Genomic DNA, 22969 nt, shown 5'->3' with positions numbered 1-22969 from the left:
ATAAAAAATGACTTAGGTTCTCCGGACTTATGAAAGTGCCTCCACCTTATCCTGCTAAAAGAATAGTGTAAGTGACACTGGGACATCCTGATTTGGGACACACTGGGTTTTTTGTGTTTTGGGTTTATTTTTGTGTGTGTGGTTTTTTTTTTGTTTTTTTTTTGGACTTTTATCCTTTGTGCTTTAGCTTTACTTATCAGTTTCTGGTAAGAATTCAAAGAGCTGGCATTGCCTTAGGAAGCACTAAATGCTTTGGGATCTGGTTCTCCAAGACACCATCTCTCTCTCTTTGTGATCCTGCCATGGTTGAGATCAGTTGGTTTGACAGCACGGTCTTTGGAACTTGCTTCTCACCTTGTTTAACCAGAACTGGGGAAGCCAAACTTCTGATGGACCACTTTGAGTGGAGGAAGCTGACAACCTGGGGTGCATAATGGCATTTTTACATATTAACCTGTATGGTTAAGCTGTAATGGGGAGTTCAAGCACTGGTGGTGATTTTATTTAACATAAATATTGTGGCCAGTTTTGCTAGACTAACATAAATAATAGACAAAACCAGCTTCCTCACTGGAAAGCAGTGGATAAATATTTTGCTTTCATTGAAATTAAGATGCAAGGCCTTAGACGCAGCCAGGTAGAGTGGCTACTTTGCACATGAGTGCATGTTTATCATCTCCTCCCTGTCACGTACAGTGTTATACCAAATGGACTGAGCATAGGCTCCCTCCTCTCATGCTTTTGTCAGTGCCAACTGGAAATTCAGTAAACTGAGGAAGTGGATAGGGTTTCTCTGTTTGGCTACCTCCGTAACTTCTGTTAGCAATGTTACTGGCAGCTCTGCACGTAGGCCCAAGAGATCAAGCAAGCCAATTCTATTTCCACTTTCTTACAACCAACAGAAGTCCAAACTCTACGCAACGTAAAAATGCACTTTTAAGAAGGATGAAGAAGCCTTACCAACAAACCAGGGCGATTAACTTATTTATTTTGAAGACTTAGAAACCTTTCAAAGGTATATATTTAGATGTGTCAGCAACATGAATATTTCAGAAGTCAAGGCTGTATAGTTATGAAAATAAAAACAAACATACCTGAAACCACTATTTGGGCAATACTACTGCGAGGCCAGATTTTTCCAACCGTATTTACTGTAAAAAGTCTCTCTCTCTCAGCACCAACCTGACACTACCTACATGTTCTGGGAACTTTATCTCAAGTGACTCACTCAGATCTCTCTTGCATCAACAGGATCAGCAACGGGCCATAAATGACAGCTTTGTTCACTTCTGTGAAATGAGCTCTGTGACACAGTGAGGGATGGAAAGTATCTCCTTGGTGTTTAAGGTTGCCCAGAGAGCCGGTGGATTCCCCATTCCTGGGGACACCAAAGGTCGGGCCGGATGGGGCTCTGAGCACTGATGGAGCTATAGGTGTCCCTGCTCATTGCAGGGGAGTTGGACCAGATGGCCTTTAAAAGTCCCTTCCAACTCAAACAATTCTATGATTCAATGATAGTACCAGTCAGACGGTAACTTCTTTTTAGGTACTCTTCAGAAGGCTATGGAAATATTGCTGCCTTTGATAGTTTTGAGGGGCACACACTTTATGCCCATTACACTACAAGATCCTGGAAGTCCGTGTCACTGCCTTTTTATTGGAATACCACACAGCAAGAATGACGCTAAGAGAAGTTCAGCTATATGAAAAAATATAATATCACAGAAGAAGTACCCTGTGGCCCACTAAGCTTCTTGAAACTTCACTGAGATCCTTTTCCATTGAGCAGAGAAAGTGTTGATCCCTGATCAGGCATTCTGGGTGCTTCAAAGAGAAGGTTGTTTTTGTGGCTAAATGACACAGGCACCAAAATCCCCGAGCACTTGTGTAACTTCCTCAACTTCAACTCTGCACCTCCAGGGAGTGCAGGCCAAAGAGGATGTGAGTCCAGCCAAAGAAGAGGTGTTCTTGGCTCAGGAGAGCACTTTGCACCTATTCAAAAAAAGCGTTTGGAAGGTTTTTCACAAACGTAGGCAAGCAACTCATTGAAGCTGTCGGCGGGCAAAATATTTGTAGTATTCTTTTAACTGCTTATCTTCAGATCGTGCTTCTCTCACTGAGAATAATGATTAAACTCGCATGGATGCCTACTGAGATCAGACCAAAAACACTGAGCGACATCAAACCAAATGCTTTAGGCGTCAAAATAGTTCTTGGTTGCTCAGGTTTTTAAACTTTACTTAATAAATACAAGTTTTCCAAAAGAAAAACACAGCACTTCACATTTCTGTGGGGAGAAAATACCTCATATTTTGCTATTTTTACTTCTAATATCTGTGTATCGTTATCAGCTTAGTTCATACTCTTGGACAACGCTTTTTCTGTGGTTATGGTTGATGAGATATGAACTTGCATTACTTTGAATTCTAAATTCACCACAGAAATATGCAGGAAATGGTAAACATGCACTTCATTCCTTTATTTTTTCAAATGATAATTTCTTCCCCACCTAAACAAGCTAAGTTATTAGCCGCCCACAACACAAACTTCCTCAATGTGAGAGAAAATATTAATGTGTCCCTACATGTCCAGTATATATTTTTCCCATAAGATTAAAAATCATTCTTCTCAGACAACGTACTTTTCCACCTTTGTAACACAGCTTGAGATGTTTCCTGTCTTTTTCCTTACACAATCAATGTATCTGCGTCACCAAATCATTGTCAGAACTAATCTGAAGAAGCAGATTGACATTTTTGTCATTTCATAGAATCACAGAATCACAAGGTTGGAAAGGACCTACAAGATCATCTAGTCCCACTGCCCTCCCTTTACTGTACCTACAGCAAACCACTAAACCATCTCTCGTAGCTCCTGATCCAGATGCCTCTTGAACACTGCCAGGGATGGCGACTCCACCACCTCCCTGGGCAGCCATTCCAGTGCCTGACCACCCTCTGAGAGAAAAAGTTCTTTCTTATGTCTAGTCCAAACCTCATCTGATACCATATTATATGATATTATTTAATATGCTAATCGAAATAATGATTTTCAGTTGCTGGAGGAGATGACTTATGGTCTTAAGTAATTATGATCCACCATGGGAAGATCACTGCCTAACAGATCCATGACTTGATGAAGTCTGTTGGAGCTTCTGCATCGGTTTAGATGAGCTTTGGAATGGATCCTATCTTTCAAAGTAGGACTAATGTGTATTTTACACAGTGTAATGAATTAAAAAAAAAAAAAAATCACAATAAATAATCACTATAAAAGGTTTTAAAATAAAAAAATGTTTTAAAAATATCACAATAAAAGGTGATTTTCTTTTACAAAATGTCCTTTCCAAACACCCTTAATGCAATTCCTTTTTGATTACAACAGTATTACTGATTTACCTGCCCCAAAGAAAGGCAATAAAGCTGAGGCCTAAAATAAAGCAATCAGTGTGGCATAATGCAAAGTATGGAGCTCTTCAATAAAGATATCACTGTCTGCCCCAAGCATGCCAGTGAATGTCCAGTGTAACCATTCTCACTTCTAAAATTGTTATTCTATACGTAAGGCCTCAATGGTGCTCAGTGCTGACCCATTTTTTTTTTCAGAAATGCTGAATTACACCCACTTCCTTTTTGTGCAAGAAATACAATAAACTTCCTCTAGTACGTTAGTATCTTTCCCTCCAGTTTCTGTTAGGAAAGAGAGCTGGTGTTATTACAGCAAAAGAAAGAAGCTCTGCTGGTTTAGACATAATCAGCTAATTAGTTCTCATAGCTGAGCAAATCTTACATTAGCACCCCCTGCACTTTTTGTTTGGATTTTGTGATTGCTCACAACTCCCTGTGTTGGTAAGAAGCCCACTCTCACGCACTGCTTGATCCAGATGTGACTTTAGAGCCTGTATTTTAAATGCTCTATCATATATTATTTTGTCAGAAGATAGGTCTCAGTCCTCTTCATACAATTCCATTGCTATTTAATGTGCATACCATCTGTTTTTAGATTATAAGTGAAATACCTCAATTAACTTCCCCCCAAATATGCCAGCTCCTATTCTTTCAACACAAATCTGAGCAATTAGCATGGTTTGAATCTGGGATCTGAAGGTAATATTTCTCCCGGCTCCTAACTAGCAATAATTATAGTCAAACCTGGACACATGGAAAGACTGGAATAATTTAGTGTCTCTTCTTCTTTCTTCTTCAGATCACAGAATGCAAATATGATCCAGAAATAACTTTTCGATTCCACAGCAGCTGGCAAAGTCAGGTGTTAAGGTTGGCTTCTAGAGCATGATCACAGCGACCACTAAACAGTATAAATTTTTTGAAGTGACAGCTCGCCAGTTCTATAGCAACTTGGACTATAGTTCCTGTTTTTATAAACTTCCAACCTTCATAAGTGAAGCCCATTTTTATTGTCAATACACTTCAAATTTAACATAATGCCAACTCAAAAGAAAATTTTCCTTCATTCATACATTCCCTGAAACTGCTAGAAGAAAAAGAAGAGAAGTATTTTGCTTCCCTTTTAGACCTGCTTTCTCTTTGGTTTTCCAGCTGTTTGTAAGCTCGCTTCAGCGTCCTGTTTACTTGAATACGTTTGCCGCTTTTAAAGTATGAGGACACAGAAGAATCAATAAAGGAAAGTTAACACGGGTTTGAAAACGCTGCTGTGTGCCAAGGCTGTGCTTAAACTGACAGAGTCAACAACAGCACAGATGAAGCAGAGACACCTGCAAACTTTTACTGCTGGCTGCTGACCTTTATTCAGCAAAAGAAATAAGCATTTTGGTAATCCGGAGCATCTGAGCAGACCTTCTGAATTCACTGAAGCTACAGCGAATTGTTAGCTCTATCATCTTCATCCAGCCAAGCTTTTATGCTTAACTCTAAGCATCTGCTTGTGATTAAAATCTCCACAAGCACCCAAAGTCCTGACTTTGGAAACTCTTCACTTTTGTATCCTGACTAATCCCATGCCCTGAAACCCAGGGTTTCAGGGCCCTGAAAGTGCTATTAGGTCCTTAGTAGCCCCATGTGGCACCTTCACCCATAATCCCTGTCTGTGTGCCCAGGCTCTCCATCATTATACACCTCCATCACCATATCCCTGGGACTTCAGCCTTTACCTGAGCTTTGAACCTTTGCCCCGGGCCTTTAGCATTTGCCCATGCTACTAGTTCTGCTAAGATCTAGTTTCTACCCCTTTCTCCTACTGATAGTGGACCTACACTGTACACAGTTTGTTGCCTGGATGGCTCCCACCTCACAGCTTGCCTCCTGCCATAGAAAAGAACCACAGAATTATTTGAGCTGGAAGGGACTCTTAGAGGCCATTGATCAGGGATACCTACAGCTTGATCAGGTCACTCTAGCCTGACCAGGGATTGGGCTTCTACCACCTCTTTGAGCAACCTGACCCAGTATCTTTGGTCAGTTCTCCTGGACAGACTTCATACCCATGTTGTAGCCCTGTCTCTGGGGCTGCCATCTCTTGCTCCTGATTGGATTCTCTTCCTCATTGCTTTGCTTTGCCTGGGAGAGTTGATGGAATCTGTTGCCATCAGTGCACTCCCACTCTGTGGGAGAGCACCCTGTTTGGTTCAGGGTCACTCTCAGCTCTCAGAGCCACTCCCTTAACAAGCAGGCAGACCTTGCTGCTCCCTGACACTCAGAGAGGCAATTCAGTCAGTAAAATTAATAGTTTCCCTTGAGATCATTAGGCTTTGGATTGACCCATGGAAAGTTTTATTTAAGACAATGAGAATATTTGTCTTCTGCAAGATGAGCCTTTCAGTTTCTTCACTGAAATTTCTCCCTAGGTGCAGGAGAACTTCAAATACTCTGCAATAACAGTGCAAGGAAATATGAACGCCTAGTGCAGTGTCATGCTTCTTAGTCATGTGTGCTATTTTGACTTCTTTTTAAACAAATTAGAACTGAACCATCTGAACATACCTTTCAAATTGCAGAGAATGCAGTGGGATGTCAAAAATATATCAGTTCTTGGCCAAAAAAAGAAAGACTGATTTATTAAGTGAACTTTGTACCTTATCTACTTACAAGGCACAAAGTAATCTCATAGAGATCTAGGACCTCTGTTCCAGAGAACTGAATTCTCCAAGGAAAATCTCTGCCAGCGCAAGGAGCTGGAATCGTTCTCTCATTATAAAGTCAGGGATGATATAACAAAGAAGGGAAGGAAGGGGACACTACAGAGTAAGACATGTTATATCGATTATCTTATCACACAGCAGCTACACCAATAGTGTTTTATTAGATGTGTCAGTTTTCTGGCTTATCAGCCTTCTTGGAATGGTCTGGCTATTAAATTCTCTCAGCCTCAAAACAGGGTGACCACATCAAAACTGCAGATTAGGAACAGTTCCTGGCCTGTGTCAACCCCAGAAACGTGTCTGGGAATTGATTGAGAGAATGCTAATCGATGTAGACCAAAACTGTACCAGAACCTGTTTCAGTGATTAATCTGTACAGCTGAGAAAGTTCACTACAGGGGGAAAGGTCCTTGGAACTATTTTGTTTATAGCAGTAGCTTCAGTCTCCCAGCAATGCACTATTCGTCTTCACCTTTTACAGCTGAATGGCTGAACGGTGCACATTTTGCTGACCCCCCTCTTGTAAGTTTTGATACCACGGTAAAATCAAGCTTGTAGAATCCCTTGATATTAACTGATCACAAGTTGAAAATGTCACGGATCAGATTCTACTCTTGGTCACAGTGACCTAGATGACTTGAGCACACACCATGCAGTGTGACTGCATGACTACACACCATGCAGTGCAGGAGGTGCAAAGCAGAGGATCTGCTCAATCAGTCTGAACTTATGCTCTGGCCAGCTGTCTGCCTGTCTTATTAGAACCCACGTTAACTACTGGCCTCACTGCATACCACATCTCAGGCTTAGTCAGAACACGTGTGTACCTTCACCGAGGACACCATACAAGCAAGGACAGAAGGAGGAAGGAGTGCTGTGACATACTAGATGTACTGGTGGTGAATACTACATCTACAAATGTATAGATCAGTGATACTTCAATGACCTGCAATTCTTTGATGGTTTCTCCAAACCAATGGAAAGGGTTGAACATAAAATCAGAATCGATTCTAATGAAATTCTGGTTTTGCAATTATATATTAGGATATAACATTTTCCCATGCATGTGGGCTCCCCATGAAAACTCTGAGAATTAAGAAGTTACCTTCTTTAAGTTTTGCTTTATGGTTGTACTGTCTCTCTCCACAACCTTCATCATTTCTTGGCTGGCCATATACAAGATGTTGGCTGCAGAAAAAGAAACACACAGCAAAGCAATTACATGGCAAATCTTGTACAAAAAACTATGTGGGTCCAATCCTGCAAAAAGGTAAGGCAATTAGGGCAGTCCTCAACTTGACAATCCCACTGAAAAGAAGACCACTAACAGAAATGGCTGGATATACCTCACTTAACTTAATAGCCAAGAAAGAATACAGAAAACAAGTCACTCTGACTCCTTATTTAATTAATGGAAACAGAAAGCCAACATTGGAACGTGACTCCATCCACTTGTCTCACAGTCTTCTGAATCAGCCTGTGGTGATGGCTCTTTCCCGACTAGAGAAGGAACTTGGATGACTACCTGTCACTACATACTCTAGAGGGGTAAACACACGTATGACAAATCATCAGTTAAGTGTGGGCTTATAAATACAAAGCACATGTTAAACGACACTATTAATCACTATATTATTAAATCACTGACTTTTCCAAATGAAAGTCATTCAAATATTCAATGCAAAAAAACCAAACCAAACCAAACCAAACCAAAACAAAAACCATACTGAAAATAATGGTAAATAAAATATCATCAAAACTTGCCATTCTAAATAATATTGATGCTACTTACCCAAGCAGGACTAGACACAGTTTATAAAACCAAGGGAAGACTACTAAAGGATAAATAACTCTGAAGTATTTCTATTTTCAGGTCCCAGATTAACTGAAAGCATTCTAAACTACTGATCCATTTGCTGAAGAAAAAGGAGAAAATGGTCACACTCATGATTTCTTTAAATACAAACCAAAAAAGTTTTGTGTGCAAATAGTTAATGACAGCATTGGGCCCGAAATTGCTATGAGACAGGGGTAATACATTCTCAAAATGTGTCATAGCAAAGGAAATGGCAATTGTACAGTTCTTTGGTGGTGGTCAAAACATGGAGCTGGCTAACTTCCAGCAACGCTCTAAAGAAACAGAATGCCACTGGAGAGATGAGCGATGGCTCCAAAGAGCAAATGTTAAAAGAACAACACCAGTGCTCTCAAGTGAAAAACAACATCCTGGGAAGAACTATCCACTTCTGAGTCAGCCAAAGAAGATGCAATTCTGTTCTATGCCTGCAGAGTTCTGGCTTTTTCAATTAAATGCTGAATGCAGCTAATGTCAGACAAAAGGGTCGCAGATCTGACAGCATATAAACAATTCAGCAAATCATGCAAAAATATACTTATCCCGCTCTATTCTGCCAGGCAGAAGGACCTCAGTGTGGCTTTGTGTCCTGCAACCTTGTCATCTAACCCTGTGGTATGAGTGGCACAGTTGGTGTTCCCATCTACATCTAAGTTCAAGTCCTGATATTTGTCTTCTTTTTCCTAATTCAGCCCCAGACACTGCTCAAACAATTACACACCTTTGCACCTTTGTTTTTAGAACATCTTAGAGTGCGCCTTCAAAAATCACCTCAGAAAACCTTAAATAAGAGGTACAAAAGAACACCAAGAATTCCCAATGTATTTCATTAACTTCAGATTGATTCCTGTTTCTAATGTGTCAAATGTGACTTTAATGTTCAAAATTCTCACCTATAAATGAAGCTATCTGCCTGTTAAAAGCACTACTCTGTGCTAGAAAGAAAAGCAATACATCTAGTTCAGCTCCCCTGTGGTGAACAGAGACACCTAGAGCTTGACCAGGTGCTCAGAGCCCCATCCAGCCTGACTTTGAGTGTCTCCAGAGATGTGGCACCTACCACTGCACTGGGCAAGATGTTCAGAAAAAGGTTTTCATTAGTAGGACACAATGAACAGCCAGCTTACAGTCAGAACTTCTGCCATTACCTTGCAAAATCTGCAGTGAATGAAAGGCAAGGATGAACATCTTGTTTGTTTGGAGAACCTGGCACATATCAGTGTGCTCAGTGTTACTGGGATTCTGTATGTAGCTCTTGACTCCCAGATCAGGCATACAGCACAAATGGGAGCGTGGGCAATACATAAGTAAGTGCTCCTGTGCTCCCCATCCCTCATCTGACAAGTTCATATTCCTGCATTAAGAAAATAAGGAATGAAGCGGAATTCACACACTCAGTAAGTAATTAGTCAGAAAGATCCTAAAAGTAAACTTGCAGAATAGTAACTGCAAAGGTAATAATGACACTAATTGGAACTGCCTCTGAAGACTTGTGTAATGTGTAAGAAGAGGAACTGGGAAGGCAGGATTAAGCTGAACCGGATGAATGGCAACATTCAAGAGTCTCTTTCAACCAAATAGAAATCTTTAAAATTTGGGAAACCTGATCTCAGGGAAGCCAATAAACAGGAACTTAAACTTCAGCAGGCGTTAAGTAAGAGGAAATTGCAAAGAGTGAAAGTAGGTTTCGAAGAACAAACATCACAAGAATTAAAAATAAACAATAAAATATTCTTTAATCATATCAGAAACAAGAAGCCTGCAGCAGAACTGAGGAGTCTGACGGAGAGTCACAGGCTAAGGGAGCTGCCAAAGAGGATAGTTACACCGTTTGGAAGTTAAATGACTTTCCTTTTTATGCATCCATCCTTCTTGTTCAAAACATTCGGGTGGTTTCTACTCTGTACGCTCTATATGCTTTTCCTGGCCATAACAATGATTTCTCTTTGCATAACGAGGTACCATGAAGTATCAACAGTGGAGAATACAGAATACATTAGAAAAGTCAGGGTAAGACAGAACCTATCAAGAGTTTTAAAGAACCTTAAATACAGAATTGCTGAGTTCATGGCATTCCTACTGCATAAGAAAATAGCGTCCAATCCCTACTGATTTTACAAAGGAAAATAGCATTTTCCTGATCCATAATTTCTTGAACACTTCAGTAAACACAACCAGGCGACAATAATTATTGGTCTTCCAAATGCTCTCTGTTACAGTTTCACACCATAAACTGTAGATGAAGGTACTCAACTGTGAAGTGAAAGGATTAAGCGAATGGATTAAGGAATATTTTGGAAGCAAAGAAAAAAGATTAGATCATTTTAATCACAGAAAGGAATAAAGTCTAAATTCACCCCAAATGTGGTTAAGCAGTGATTACTACCAATACCTGTAAATAATCACTGAACACAACTAGTGAATCGATCATTTATGGGGTGGGTTAATTCACCTCCTCAGATGGCTTTTTACCCTTAGACCTTAACCATCTCGAGTTAAACGTCTGAACTAAGATGAGTCCTGGCCTGAGATTTAATCCAGCTTCATGTATAAAGTCATGGGCTACTTATTCCTTAATGATCTGATGTTTACTAACAGCATTTGTTCAGGTAATTTACGCTAGTCAGTTTGTGAGGCAGGCAGTGAGAAATGTGAAAGTGACCTAAAAAGCAGCGAGAAAACATCAACTCAGCAAACAAAATTCAAATTCATGAAATCTTAAGTAGTTTATGTGCATAAAACTATGCACGAACTACTCTTTTCCCTTAGAAGCTTCTAAATTAATGCAAGGAAGGAAATCAGAAATTCTGAGACCCATAAGATGAATGTTATTCGCTGTGCACATTTACTCAAAAATACAATGAAATTGTGCATTGTGTTCCATAAACAGCAGGAATTTGACAATAGAGAATTCTGCAGTAACATTACATATGCCCTATAACACGACTGCATCTGAAGCAGTGAGCACACTGAGTGTGCCACAACCGCTGCGGGATACGGCACAATGAAGAGCAGAGGTGTAGTCAGAGAAGCAAAGTTAAAGCCATGTTGTTACCAACAGAGTCACATTATTTATTATACAACTGTTTTTCCATGTCTCATGCCATTAAGTTGTATGCCTTTAACTATGAACCTTACTGCCACAGAAAGTGCTAAGCATGGATCTTTGCCATGGAGGCATTCTCATCCAAGCATGCTGCTGCCCTAAACTCATCTCACAGCAAATGAAATGAATGTAAGTAATCTTAGGGCAAATATATACGAAAAGGTGGTTAATTTACATTTCTAATCATCTTCCTCTTTCCTGATCCCTACTTAACAGTCACACAGTTGTCTGACAGTTGTTTCAGGTATGTCATACTTCTTGAATGTTGTTATAAGGATACTGTGGGAGACAATCTAAAAATCCTCACTAAAGTCAAAATATCTACTGCTTTCCTCTAAACCACATTACATCGTAAAGCTACACTGAAAGAGATACCGTTCCAGAGCACAAACAGTAACTCTCTTCTCTCTTGCTGATGCAACTTCTTCAGAAAAGCTATTTTTCTCATAAGCAAAAGTCACAAGTTCAGGGAGAAATCTCTCTGCTATTTCCTAAACTATACTCTGCTAACCTTGGCATTTTTTGAATATTTATCTCTTTCCTTAAAAAAAAAAAAGCTTTTCTGTTTCATTACTACATGAATTATTACCGAGATGCTTTTTCAAAGGAAATAATTGAAATAATTCAGAAGAATTCACTTCTTTTTTTGTGCCTAATTATAAAGCCATCTCAAAGGGCTTCCAGGGACTTTTACTTTGAGCAGCTCTGAAACTCAGGCTGTGTAGTGGCCACAGTAAGAGAAGACGAGACATATAAAAGGAATGACCTCAGAAATCTTTCCTTAGCCCGTGTGAAGGAAGGTTGCCTTGTGCGATCTCCTGGTCAGTGCCTGTTACCTGTTATACCGGCTCTTGAAAATTTCCCATCAAGTGCAAATGTTTGTCTTGGCTGCACGTCTGTTAAGATTCCCAGGATCATTATCAGGACTCCTACAGCCCCGAAAAATGTTCACTGGTTTTGACTGCCATGATTTCAAGGAAGACCTAAAATGCAACCCAGAGCCCGCGTGCTGAAATTCCTGAATGACAAAGCAGCCTCACCGAAACTTGCAGTATGAGTCACTGCACAAAATAAAGCCCATCCAGGAGCTTGCAGGAACCCGGTTCAAAATGCTAACATGGGAAATCCCCATAACTGATGATGTGGAAGTTGTATCATGGTTGTCACCTTGGCATCTGTGCTGAAACTTGGAGAAACATAGCTTTGGTGTTTTGGCATTTACTACTGTATCTCACCACTTGCTGAAGTGAGAAATGTATCAGCCTTAATAAAGGGAATCTAAGATTGAAATCAGTATTCTGAGAAATCATGTGAAAGATAAGACTGAATGTGGGATGCCATGACAACGTGGGTTTTGCAGACTTAACAATTCTTGATGTGAAAAGCGTTGTAAAATATAAGAACTATTAATTAGCCCTTAAAAAAATACATGTATTTATTATTTAACAGCAGTGAAATGTATAGAGCCAAACTGGTTATGTCCCTTTAGAGCAGCTCGTTACTACCTTTAGAGTTGCATTTTAAAATCATCAAAGAATAAAATCTTCAAAGTAACCTGATAAAGAATACATCAAAACCAGTGCTAATGCCTAAGTATCCAAAGTCAGGATACACCTTATGTTATTTAATTTGTAGGTCTTCAATCAAGCTATAATTGATATTTGGTTCAACTGTAATAAATTCATCTTGTCATAAAATGATGGTGTATACACCAGTGTTGGCATGAGCTTTACAGTGTTCTATATGAAGCAAGACAGTTCAACCTCCTTTCTGAAGGGCAAAACTAACTTATGATTAAGCATGAAAATATTTGTCACTTAGAGGACTCACTGAGGCACAGCAACAATGGGACGTGTGAAGATGATGATCACCAAACTCATCGGTTCCTTTGGAAACCTGGATATATAGATCTCAAAATGAGAACTGAGCTCTCACGGAAATGAAAGTGATCACTTCAGAACTCTACTAAAAAGCAAACATGAGGAATGGAAAGCACGTTACCCAGCAAAGACAGGTTGGAAGAATGAGGCCAGGGCTGAACCCTAAATCCTGGCTGACAGTGATGAATCATCTCCATCAACTGAGAATGCATGAACTCCAGTGCTCTTCTGAAGATAATCTGGAAGGAGCATTATTTTTGCATCCTTTGCATGAATGGCAAAAGCCCTTTACCTTTACGTTCTCTGTATAGGAAACAAGATCTTAAAGGGTTGGTCTTGAAGAAGTCTAAGACTTCTGAAGGCATAGAAGCTCTTCAGTTTCTCCTGCTGAAGTACTTTTGTTCATCAAGTTTCACAGCCTAAGGCCAATGTTATCAATTTTTTCTTCCCTTGAATTTTCTTGGTTTAATTCCATTCTTTTAAATCCTTATGCAGGTCTGATACATTACAACATGGCCTGGGTCACTGGAATAATCCAAAACACGGAAAGCAGAGAACATAACATCAGTCTCCACAGAGCTCAGGCGTCTGCAAATATCCACTCATGTGGGTATTTTACATAGTAATTAGGAAAGGAAAAGGAATTATCATGCACAAATGAAAGAAAAGAATGAAAAAGAAACAGAGGAAAGAAACATGTCAGTGTACTTGGAAAAGCTGTACAACCCCACATCATTTTTTATAGTCAATTTCACTTCAAGCTGCTGATGCCTCTTGTAATTTATAACCAAGTAATTAGAATTTAATAATGAAAAAAATCTATTGTTAATTATATATAATCATAAATAATAAGGTCTAACAAGTTAGAAGTGAAATCAACGTTTCAAAAGGCAAATACTATAGACACCATGATTTTAACTCATAATAACTTCTCAAAATAGCAGAACTTCTTTCTATGCAGATTTTTTATACAAGCCGCTTCACAGACTAACCTGAAATGGAAGACTTTCATTTATTCACAGGTCAGATTTAAGAAATTAACTGCCAACTTACTTTCTCCCCATGATCCTGCCAATGACCTTTCTCCTGCCCCAGTAGGATCATTCCCTCTCCATGGATTAAAGGTGATTAAGGATCAGTGTCAGTTTAGTCTCACACATTTGCTAAGCAGAGACGACAAACTGTGCCAAAACATGTTTGATTTATTTGTGGTGTTTTTGTGATAGAGGAACTCTGATTGGGCTCAAATCAAGGATCCAGAAAAGAAAAGAGTGCTTTATATCATTGGTAGCTCTTTAACCCAGGGTGTCACAGCAAGGATTTAATATCCTTCAACTAAATTATTAGTTTTCACAAACAATAATGACTGAAATCAATCAAGCTTTTCAGTGCTTAGAGTTATTTAACCACCAATTCAATTAGCCAGTTGTTAGGTGAATACCTGCATCTACTGAGCTCAAGCAGACTGATGTATCCACAATGCAGTCAAACAAATGGAATATGAAATAAAAGATTTCCTGATTCAGAAGAAACACGTGTTTAGCAGCATTGTTATTACTTTCTGAAGATTTTAGAACTAAACCCTGAGCTGATACATTGTCAGTTGTCTCTATGGATATGCTGGAAGCTGGAAAGCTGTGCTAAAGTGAAGAAACATGATTCCGACTTGGGAGAGATAAACTTTCTTTTTACATTTGAATCTTGAAGCGAGACAGAGATTTCCTGTTCTGGCACTGAGGTATGTGTTTTTTCCTCAAGACTTTGAACTTCTTGTTTACTGAATGTCCAAAGATCATTTGCTTGCTTATTTGCAAGAAAAAGATTAGATTAAGGCTAGATTAATTATAAACTCACACTGGAAACTGAGTGGTCACATAATGCTGTCTGTGGAAATGAAAGATATTCCATAAGGACAACTACGTTTCAACACAGAAAAAAATGACTTCCCCATGGTTGCACATATCAATAAAATATAAACTGGAGTTAACTATCAGACCTCGCCCTGATAAACTTTGAGGGACATACATGCCCCTAAACATTTAAATACTGAATCTGTGCTGTGGTGGCACGTCTATCTTCTTCTGTGTGGCTTCACACTCAGCATCTTAACTACGTAAAAACAATACTGCATTCTTTGCTATGCTAAGGAGGTGAATTTACTGTGACAGGAATAATAGACAGAAAGAGATGCCATACGAGTGAAACAGAAGAAACAATACAAAGGACAAAAAGATTGACTCAATTGGCTAAATACTTAAGGAAATAATCAGAACAGTTCCTTTTCCAACAAAAACGAGTGGTTATGAAGATAGCTCCAATCTAGACGCTTTAATGGATACACACACACATTCTTCAACAGCTTGTTCAACAGACTAATATAAATTTTACCCTACAAAGGGTTACACGAGCTCATTTCATTTCTCCACTGCTGCTGGCTTCAGATAATGTTGACTCTATCAACAAGATTGTGGCTGTAGGTGTAAATTTATTATGCCCCACACATCAAAATATTGCTCTATTTTGTAACTTAGTAGGAGCTATGCTCTGGAATGGATACAAGTTGAAACACGAAGCCAGATTTTTACTTCAAGGCCTTGATAGTGCAATTTCAACAGCATTAAATTTGGAAGAACGCTCTATGTGATTTTCCAAGATGGACAAATTCACTCACACGAATGGAGTGGAAAAGGACTTCATATGCCTCCTACTTCTGGCTTCCCCTGATTCTGTTCTTCACTTACAGAGAACATGTTTCAGATGTATTTTTTCCCCTCATTTTTCCAAGTTGAATGTCATTTAGCCATTGTAGTTTTCAAATACCACTTTCCAACTGGCTTCCGTCTTCCCTCATGTTTTAGGTATTCAATATGTACGATTAAAACCCATAAATCTGAAATGCAACCAGGCCCACATCAGATCCCTTTGGTTCTTCACAAATTTTGGCAACTCATTTGTAATATAAAGGAATATTAGAAGGTTGAAGTACCAGAGCCAGTAAAAGGACATCCATTTTACAACATGTATCATACAGCTGTAGAACCTTGTAGAACCTAAAAGCTTGTTAAGGCAAAGAATAAACAAGTGACAACAAAGACTTTCGAAATCAACAAATATTTAGAACTCTCTTAACGAACTAGAACCAAAATTTAAAGCTCCATATTATCGAAAAGGCCTCAGGCCTTTAAGGTTCTACCTCTAAGAACAATGCCTCTATTAACTGGCAGGATGTTTAATAGAACATTTAAGTCAGTGTGTTAATTCTTACGTTTGTCCAATTTCTAACTAATTTCTGCACACAACCTGTCACTGTGGATGAGAAAATTGCACCAGTTCCCCAGGAAATCCCATGAAGAATTCCATTCTTATAACTAACAGAAGTCTACTCTGAATCTACTCTTTTGCACTTTATTTCTTGCTAACACCGATATTAAGTTATTCTCCTTTATTTGAAGACTCTTACGTTCTTGACTTCTCTCCTGTTTAATAAAAAAAAATCTAATTTATTATTTTTTCAATATCTGTCATGGGATTCACATACAAGATGTGGATATCTGAAGTTTAATTTTTCTCCCTTCACATCTGTCCTATTCCCCTCTCTGAGCCTCTTGTTCCTGAGCGAGTTACATCTCTTCATATTGATAATCTGATTCTGTTAGTTAACCCATTTAGGTCTGCTATACCAATTAATAAATAGTATTGTATTTTATTAAGGCTTGCCACACTACTTCATTTTTCATACTTTAGTAATTTACATTACCCGCATACTACCTAGCTCAGCCACTATTTCTTCACAGCACTGCTTTGAACTCTTAGAAGACATAAGAGTCTACCTTAATTTCACAATGTCCAGGAGGGCACTTTTGCTCATAACTATATGCAAGTTTGTTTTTTATTATTTTATTTTTAATTTTTCCTGATAAATTCTTAATCAAGTATTATTTACTCAATATGTCATTGTGAGTAATATCTTTATACCTTAAGAAGCCAAAGCCCCCATGATGTTGGTCTCATTGACAGTGATCCAGCCTCTGTAAACCCATGCATACTTGCAAATATTCCTTTTAGGAAGTACAGTGGTTTTAATAACCACGTCTTGAGCCTTGTCAAGAACAAGAAATCTCATTCCATTGTGATTAGTTGTAACAATCTTTCACTACCTATAGTTTGTTTCCATGCATCTTTCTTTCTCACTCTGACTTTCCAGTTTCCCAGGACATTTATGATGCATTTATGCCTTGGAAAACCATCATTTACTGTCTTTATTATTACTATTATTATTATTATTATTTCACAGAACGCATCTGCTATTTCACCATTTGCCATTTAATTGCTTATTGCTGTTACTTTAGACTACTATTTGTGTTGGCCAAGGGCTGCAGTAAAGACTGGGGACACATTTTGTCAGGTACTGGCAGTGCTACACATAGAAAAGCCTGAAATGATGCTTTCTTATGTCACACAAGGGAATTCCAAAGAACCTCCAAAAATTCTTGGTTTCCCTCTCCCACAGTGCTTCACTGAGGCCTCCCTTAGTAAATCTGCCTGGCCGCAGTATAATTTCACAATAATCTGGTATTATGAAATGCCTGAGAAATAGTTTAAAGCACACAAAACATTGGCAAGTTTTAATCCCCATTCCTGGCTTCATCAAAGGTAAATTGTACAGCATTTAAGTAAATTTACAATTTGTTGGTAAATGTAGCAAAAGGGAAGAGTTCTTACTGAAAACTGACTGCCTGGTTATAATTATTTCTTAGTTAAGAATGAGGTGCACTGTGCGGGACTGCTTACTCTCAGAGTAAAGAACTTCCCTCTGACATCCAACCTAAATTTGCCCTCCTTCAAACCATTTCCCCTTGTCCTGCTGTTATCCACCCTTTCAAAGAGTTGACTCCCCTCCTGTCTGTAGGCTCCCTTTAGGTCCTGGAAGGCTACAATGAGGTCACCCTGCAGCCTTCTCTTCTCCAGGTCCCAGTCAGGAGTTTGGCTTTCAGTGTGTTAGAGGCTATTCAAGCTACCAGGAAAAACATCCTTTCTATCCCACAGATTTAACAGTCTACTTCTAAATCCGCGGCTGTACAGCACTGAACTGTAGATATGCAGGCAGAGGTTGGCTTGTTTTTCTGGGTGAGGGAAATGAGGTAGAAGAAGAAAATAGTTTAATTTCAATGGGAAGATTCTTGCCAAGGATTACTATTTTCATGTGCAACAGAAAATCTGCACCTTGAAGTGTTGTAATACGACTCTTTCAAATGTTCTCTCAACTCAAAAGTCAACTTGCTTAAATTGCAAAATGCTTAATCATTTCTAAGTTGGATTCTGATGCTAAACTGAAGTGCCTTGCATAAAGCAAACCGAGCTTCTGAAAATATTTTTCCTCAGGGACCGTACTACTATCTGGTTGGAGCTTTTTTCCTGGTCAGTTGCCTATCTTATTGTAAGGGTCTTCACAGGAGTGTGACACCAGTTTCCTTTCCAGCTGATCCTTTGCTCTTAAGGAAGCAATCTCTGTCATTCCTCAGACAGACTCAGAACACAGCGGTACAAACTAATAATACCAAACAGCAGTGTAATTTCCTATGGGGAAAACATATTTTCTGCTGGTAATTATTGCCAACAGCAATCTTGGAAATATCGTATAACATTGTTTAAAACATCAAACAGAAGGAACTGCTTAGTATCAAGGATGACTAAAGCAGGAACATGGGCATCCATGTATGCACACACACATTAGATAAAATGTTGATGTTTAGAGGCCTGAAGATGTAAACACTGACTTTCAGTGTTGGTTCAGTTTACACTTGAATTTAGAATGAAAATATACCAATTAATACAGAACGATTAAAACAAATAGGCAAAACTAGCTGCATTTGCTATGACAGACTTATTTAATCTGCTTGGTATTAAAGCTGCAGAAAGATCAGAACTACACAAGAAAACCAGTCAGCTGTGCTTGAGGAAGCATAGTAGCAGCTGATGGCAAAAAACAAACAGAAAGTAATTCAACAGTTACATCCAGGCGCTTTACCAACAATAGGTGCTTTGTTAAGGAGTGTGAAAAACACGAATTTACTTTGTGTGGTGAAGCATGTGCGCTAGAAGTGAGGTGTGTGACCGAAACCGAAATGTCTGTGGACTTAATCCTGCCCTGAATTACTTGGAAGCAACTCCCATTATCTTCAAATGAAAGAACTAGCCTTCAGCTGGGGAAATTAATCTTCGGTTTAAGTTTTCACACAGAGAACAGTTGGCTGGGATGGTGAGATTTGGTTGTGATGTGGTTGGACTCAATGATCTTCGAGGTCTTTTCCAACCTGGGTAGTTCTATGATTCTATGATTTCAGCTCTGATCCAGACTTTTGGTTGTAGCCAGTATCTGCTCACTTCTTCTGTAAGAGGGAAGGGACGGCAGTGGTGTTGGTGGTGCTTAGTCCTTCAGGGAGAGGACAGGATGGACAGTGCACAGCAAGTTAGCGTTGCCACACCGTGCCTTCTGCATGGGCTCCACTGGGAATAAATATGCCTTTCTAGACAAGTGTTGAAGCCATTGATTAGCGTTATGGAGATCTGTTTTAAGTGGCTTTCTGGATTAGAAGCTGATGCTGAACTCCCCTTGTGGATGCTGAATGGAGTTTTAAGAACTCCCTCCTATGAATGGGGTGAACTTCTCACAGGTGGAGTGGATTTTATTGTCATGAAAACTCATTGTAAATACATTTAACCATTGCTCTAACCAGTAAGCAATCTCCCACATCACTGGAATTGGTCAAGATAAACCAGCATTTCCTCTAAAAACCTATAACAGTGCAATACGGAGATATTCATCATGTCAAAGAGCTAGGAGAGCAGACAGTGAGCACTGGTGAACATTGTCCTGACAAAAAAAAGCAAAGCATGTCATGGATGGTTAGTCTTTTTCAGGAGAGACAGGCCAGCAAGGCCAGGCACTGGGGTTTCTTTTTATGAGACAGTAATAAAACTGTATTGAGCTCCACCTGGGCGTGAATGATAATGGAGTGGAGACCTTGTGGGTGAGAATTAAGGGGCAGGCTAATATGGGTGACACTGTTGTGGGTGCGTACTATAGGCCACCTGATCAGGAAGAGGAAGCTGATTAGACTTTCTACAAACAACTGGAAGCAGGCTTGTGATTCTGGGGACTGGTTCTTATGGGGGGACTTCAACCATCCTGATATTTGTAGGATTAGCAACACCGCCAGGTATGCACAGTCCAAGAGGCTCCTGCAATGTACTGAAGATAACTTTATAATGCAGGTGGTAAGTGAGCCAATAAGAAGAGGTGGGCTGCTGGACCTTGACCTTACAAACAAGGAAAGGCTATTTGGGGATATGAGTTAGCTGACATTCAAACACCACTTTTTCCACACTCAAGATCAATGCATCCCTCAGAGTTAGAAATCAGGGAAAAGGGGCAGGAGACCTGTATGGATAAGCAAGGAGCTTATGGAGAAACTCAAAGGGAAGAAGAAGGTCCACAAAATGTGGAAAAAGGGTCTGTCCACTTGGGAAAAATACAGGAATGTTGTCAGGGCGTGTAAGGATGCAATGAGGAAGGGTAAGGCTCACTGGGAATTTTATCTGGTGAAGGAGGTAAAGGATAACAAGAAAAGTGTTTTTTAAGCATGGCAACAATAAAAGGAAAACTAGAGAAAATGAGGTGGGTGCCCTGATAAGAGTTTGCTGAGACGGCAGAGATACTAAACACATTCTTTGCTTCTGACTTTACTACAAAGGCTACCTCTTGGGAATCCCAGACCCTGGAAATCAGAGAGGCAGTCAGAGGGCAAGGGAAGACTTCACTTTGGTTAAGCAGGACGTGGTCAGAGACCATCTAGCCAAAATCAGTGTGCACAAATCATGAGCCCCAATGGGATGCACCCACACTGCTGGATGAATCAGCAGAAGTGATCGCTGAACCTTTCTCAAACATCTTTGAAAGGTCATGGAGAATGGGAGAAGTGCTTGAGGATTGGAGAGCAGGCAATGATGCTCCAGTCTTCAAAAAGGGCAAGAAGGACAATGCAGGAAACTACATGCCAGTCAGCTTCACTGATATCCCTGGAAAGGTGATGGAACAGCTTGTTTCTGATACCATCTCCAAGCAACTGGAAAAGAAGAAGGTTATCAGGAGTAGTCAGCATGAATTCACAAAGGGAAAATTGTCCTTGACCAACCTGGTAGCCTTCTACAATGTCATCACTGGCTGGGTAGATGGGGAAAGAGCAGTGGATGTTGTGTACCTTGACTTCAGCAAAGCTTCTGACACTTTCTCACAGCATCCTTGTAATGAAGCTTGGAAAGTGTGGGACACATAAGTGGACAGTAAGGTGGGTTGAGAACTGGCAGACAGGCAAAGCTCAGAGACTTATGATTAGCGGCACAGAGTCTAGCTGAAGGTCTGTAACTAGTGGTGTTCCCCAGGGGTCAATGCTGTTCACCATCTTCATTAATGACCTGAATGGATGGTATCTATCCTCATAAAGTTTGGTGATGATACAGAGCTGGGAGGAATGGCTGACACACCTGAAGGCTGTGCTACCATTCAGCAAGACCTGGATAGACTGGAGAGCTGGGTGGAAAAGAACCTGATGAAGTTCAGCAAGAGCAAGTGTAGAATCCTGAAGCTGGGGAGAAATAACTGCATGCACCAGTACAGGTTAGAGGGATGACCTGCTGGAGGTGAGTTTGCAGAGAAGGATCTCAGTGTTCTGGTGGACAACAGATTGGCCATGAGCCAGTAGTGTGCTCTCATGGCCAGGAAGGCCAATGGTATCCTGGGATGCCTTAAAAAGAACATGGCCAGGAGGTCGAGGGAAGTGATCCTTCCCCTCTATTCTGCCTTGATGGGGCCACATCTGGAGTACTGTGGAGTACTTTAGGAAGAGTCCAGCAGAGGGTGACAGAAATGATTTAGGTCCTGGAGCACCTCCGATATGAGGGAAGGCTAAGAGACCTGAGTCTGTTTAGCCTAGAGAATACTGAGAGGGGACATGATCAATGTTTATAAATATCTTACGTGATGGAGGTAATTGGATGAGGCCAGACTCTTTTAAGTGGTGTGTAGTGATAGAATCATAGAACCATAGAATTGGTTCTATCATTGAACACAAGTTATGACAGAACTGTGAGCTCTACTTTCGATATTACTTGGAGAACTTCAGGGAGACACCTCTCAGGGAAGAAGCACGAGTCTCCCCTGGGATCTTTTATCTGAACTCAGGGAGCTTTGTACTGAGCCTTGGGAAAACAAGGTGACAACAGACAGATGACAGTGGATAACCAAAAGCAACTGCTGGCATTTAACTGGCACTTACTTATTTTCAACATCCTTTCCACTTCGCTGGTTACCCTTTCTTTTTAACTCCATTTGCAAGGTATTGCTAGACTCCTTGCAAGTCTGTGGGAATAAATCAGATCCCTAGGGATGAAACCCCACCAGGGGGTGAATAAACAATCTCCCCTTCCCAAGCCAAATCCCAAATGGGCCTCACATTTCACGGAAATTATCAGCAGTTCCGCTATCAAAACATTCACGCCTTATGAGTAATATTTATGATGGGAGTCTTTTACATTGAGTTCTTCCCCCCAAAAGAGGAATAATTAACAAAAATAAAACCAATGAGAAATTTCCACATTATTACTATTATTTTCATAAGATTTTCACAGGAAAGTAAAAGGTTTTGCAAGTAATAAAAGTCCTTGTTAAATGTCTTTCTTTCTTTTGGAAATAGGATAAATTATGAAGCAGATTGACTTTAAAAATAAATAGGACTATAAATATATAAAAGTCATTGCTTTCCTCCAGTAATTTAATATGAGCATCCTACTTCTAAATGAGGAAAACTTTAGTTCGCTCCCAGAAAGAATAAAGCAGATGTGAGCTTTTTCCATCGGCTGAAGTGCAGCCTTGGTAAGGTGAGTTGTCCGACAACATTAAACAAACATTTTAGTCAGGCATCACACAGGAAAATAAACAGTAGCAGAGGAAA

The 22969-nt window shown here is 39.8% G+C and overlaps 1 protein-coding gene across 1 annotated transcript in view; it reads right to left on the bottom strand.

Annotated features, from left to right (window-relative positions):
• The window catches only part of LDAH (lipid droplet associated hydrolase), a 101023-nt gene that overhangs the window by 7858 nt on the left and 70196 nt on the right, over window positions 1-22969 (bottom strand). Inside the window, exon 6 of the mRNA XM_072332916.1 lies at window positions 7224-7306. Within this exon, the coding sequence (XP_072189017.1) occupies window positions 7224-7306 (83 nt within the window). The remainder of the gene's footprint in view (window positions 1-7223; window positions 7307-22969) is intronic.

This window comes from Excalfactoria chinensis, chromosome 3 (assembly GCF_039878825.1).
Source record: "Excalfactoria chinensis isolate bCotChi1 chromosome 3, bCotChi1.hap2, whole genome shotgun sequence".
In the NCBI taxonomy this organism is placed as follows: Eukaryota; Metazoa; Chordata; class Aves; order Galliformes; family Phasianidae; genus Excalfactoria; species Excalfactoria chinensis.
Note: the sequence above shows the minus strand (reverse complement) of the source record. Positions and strands in the feature narration are given on the sequence as shown.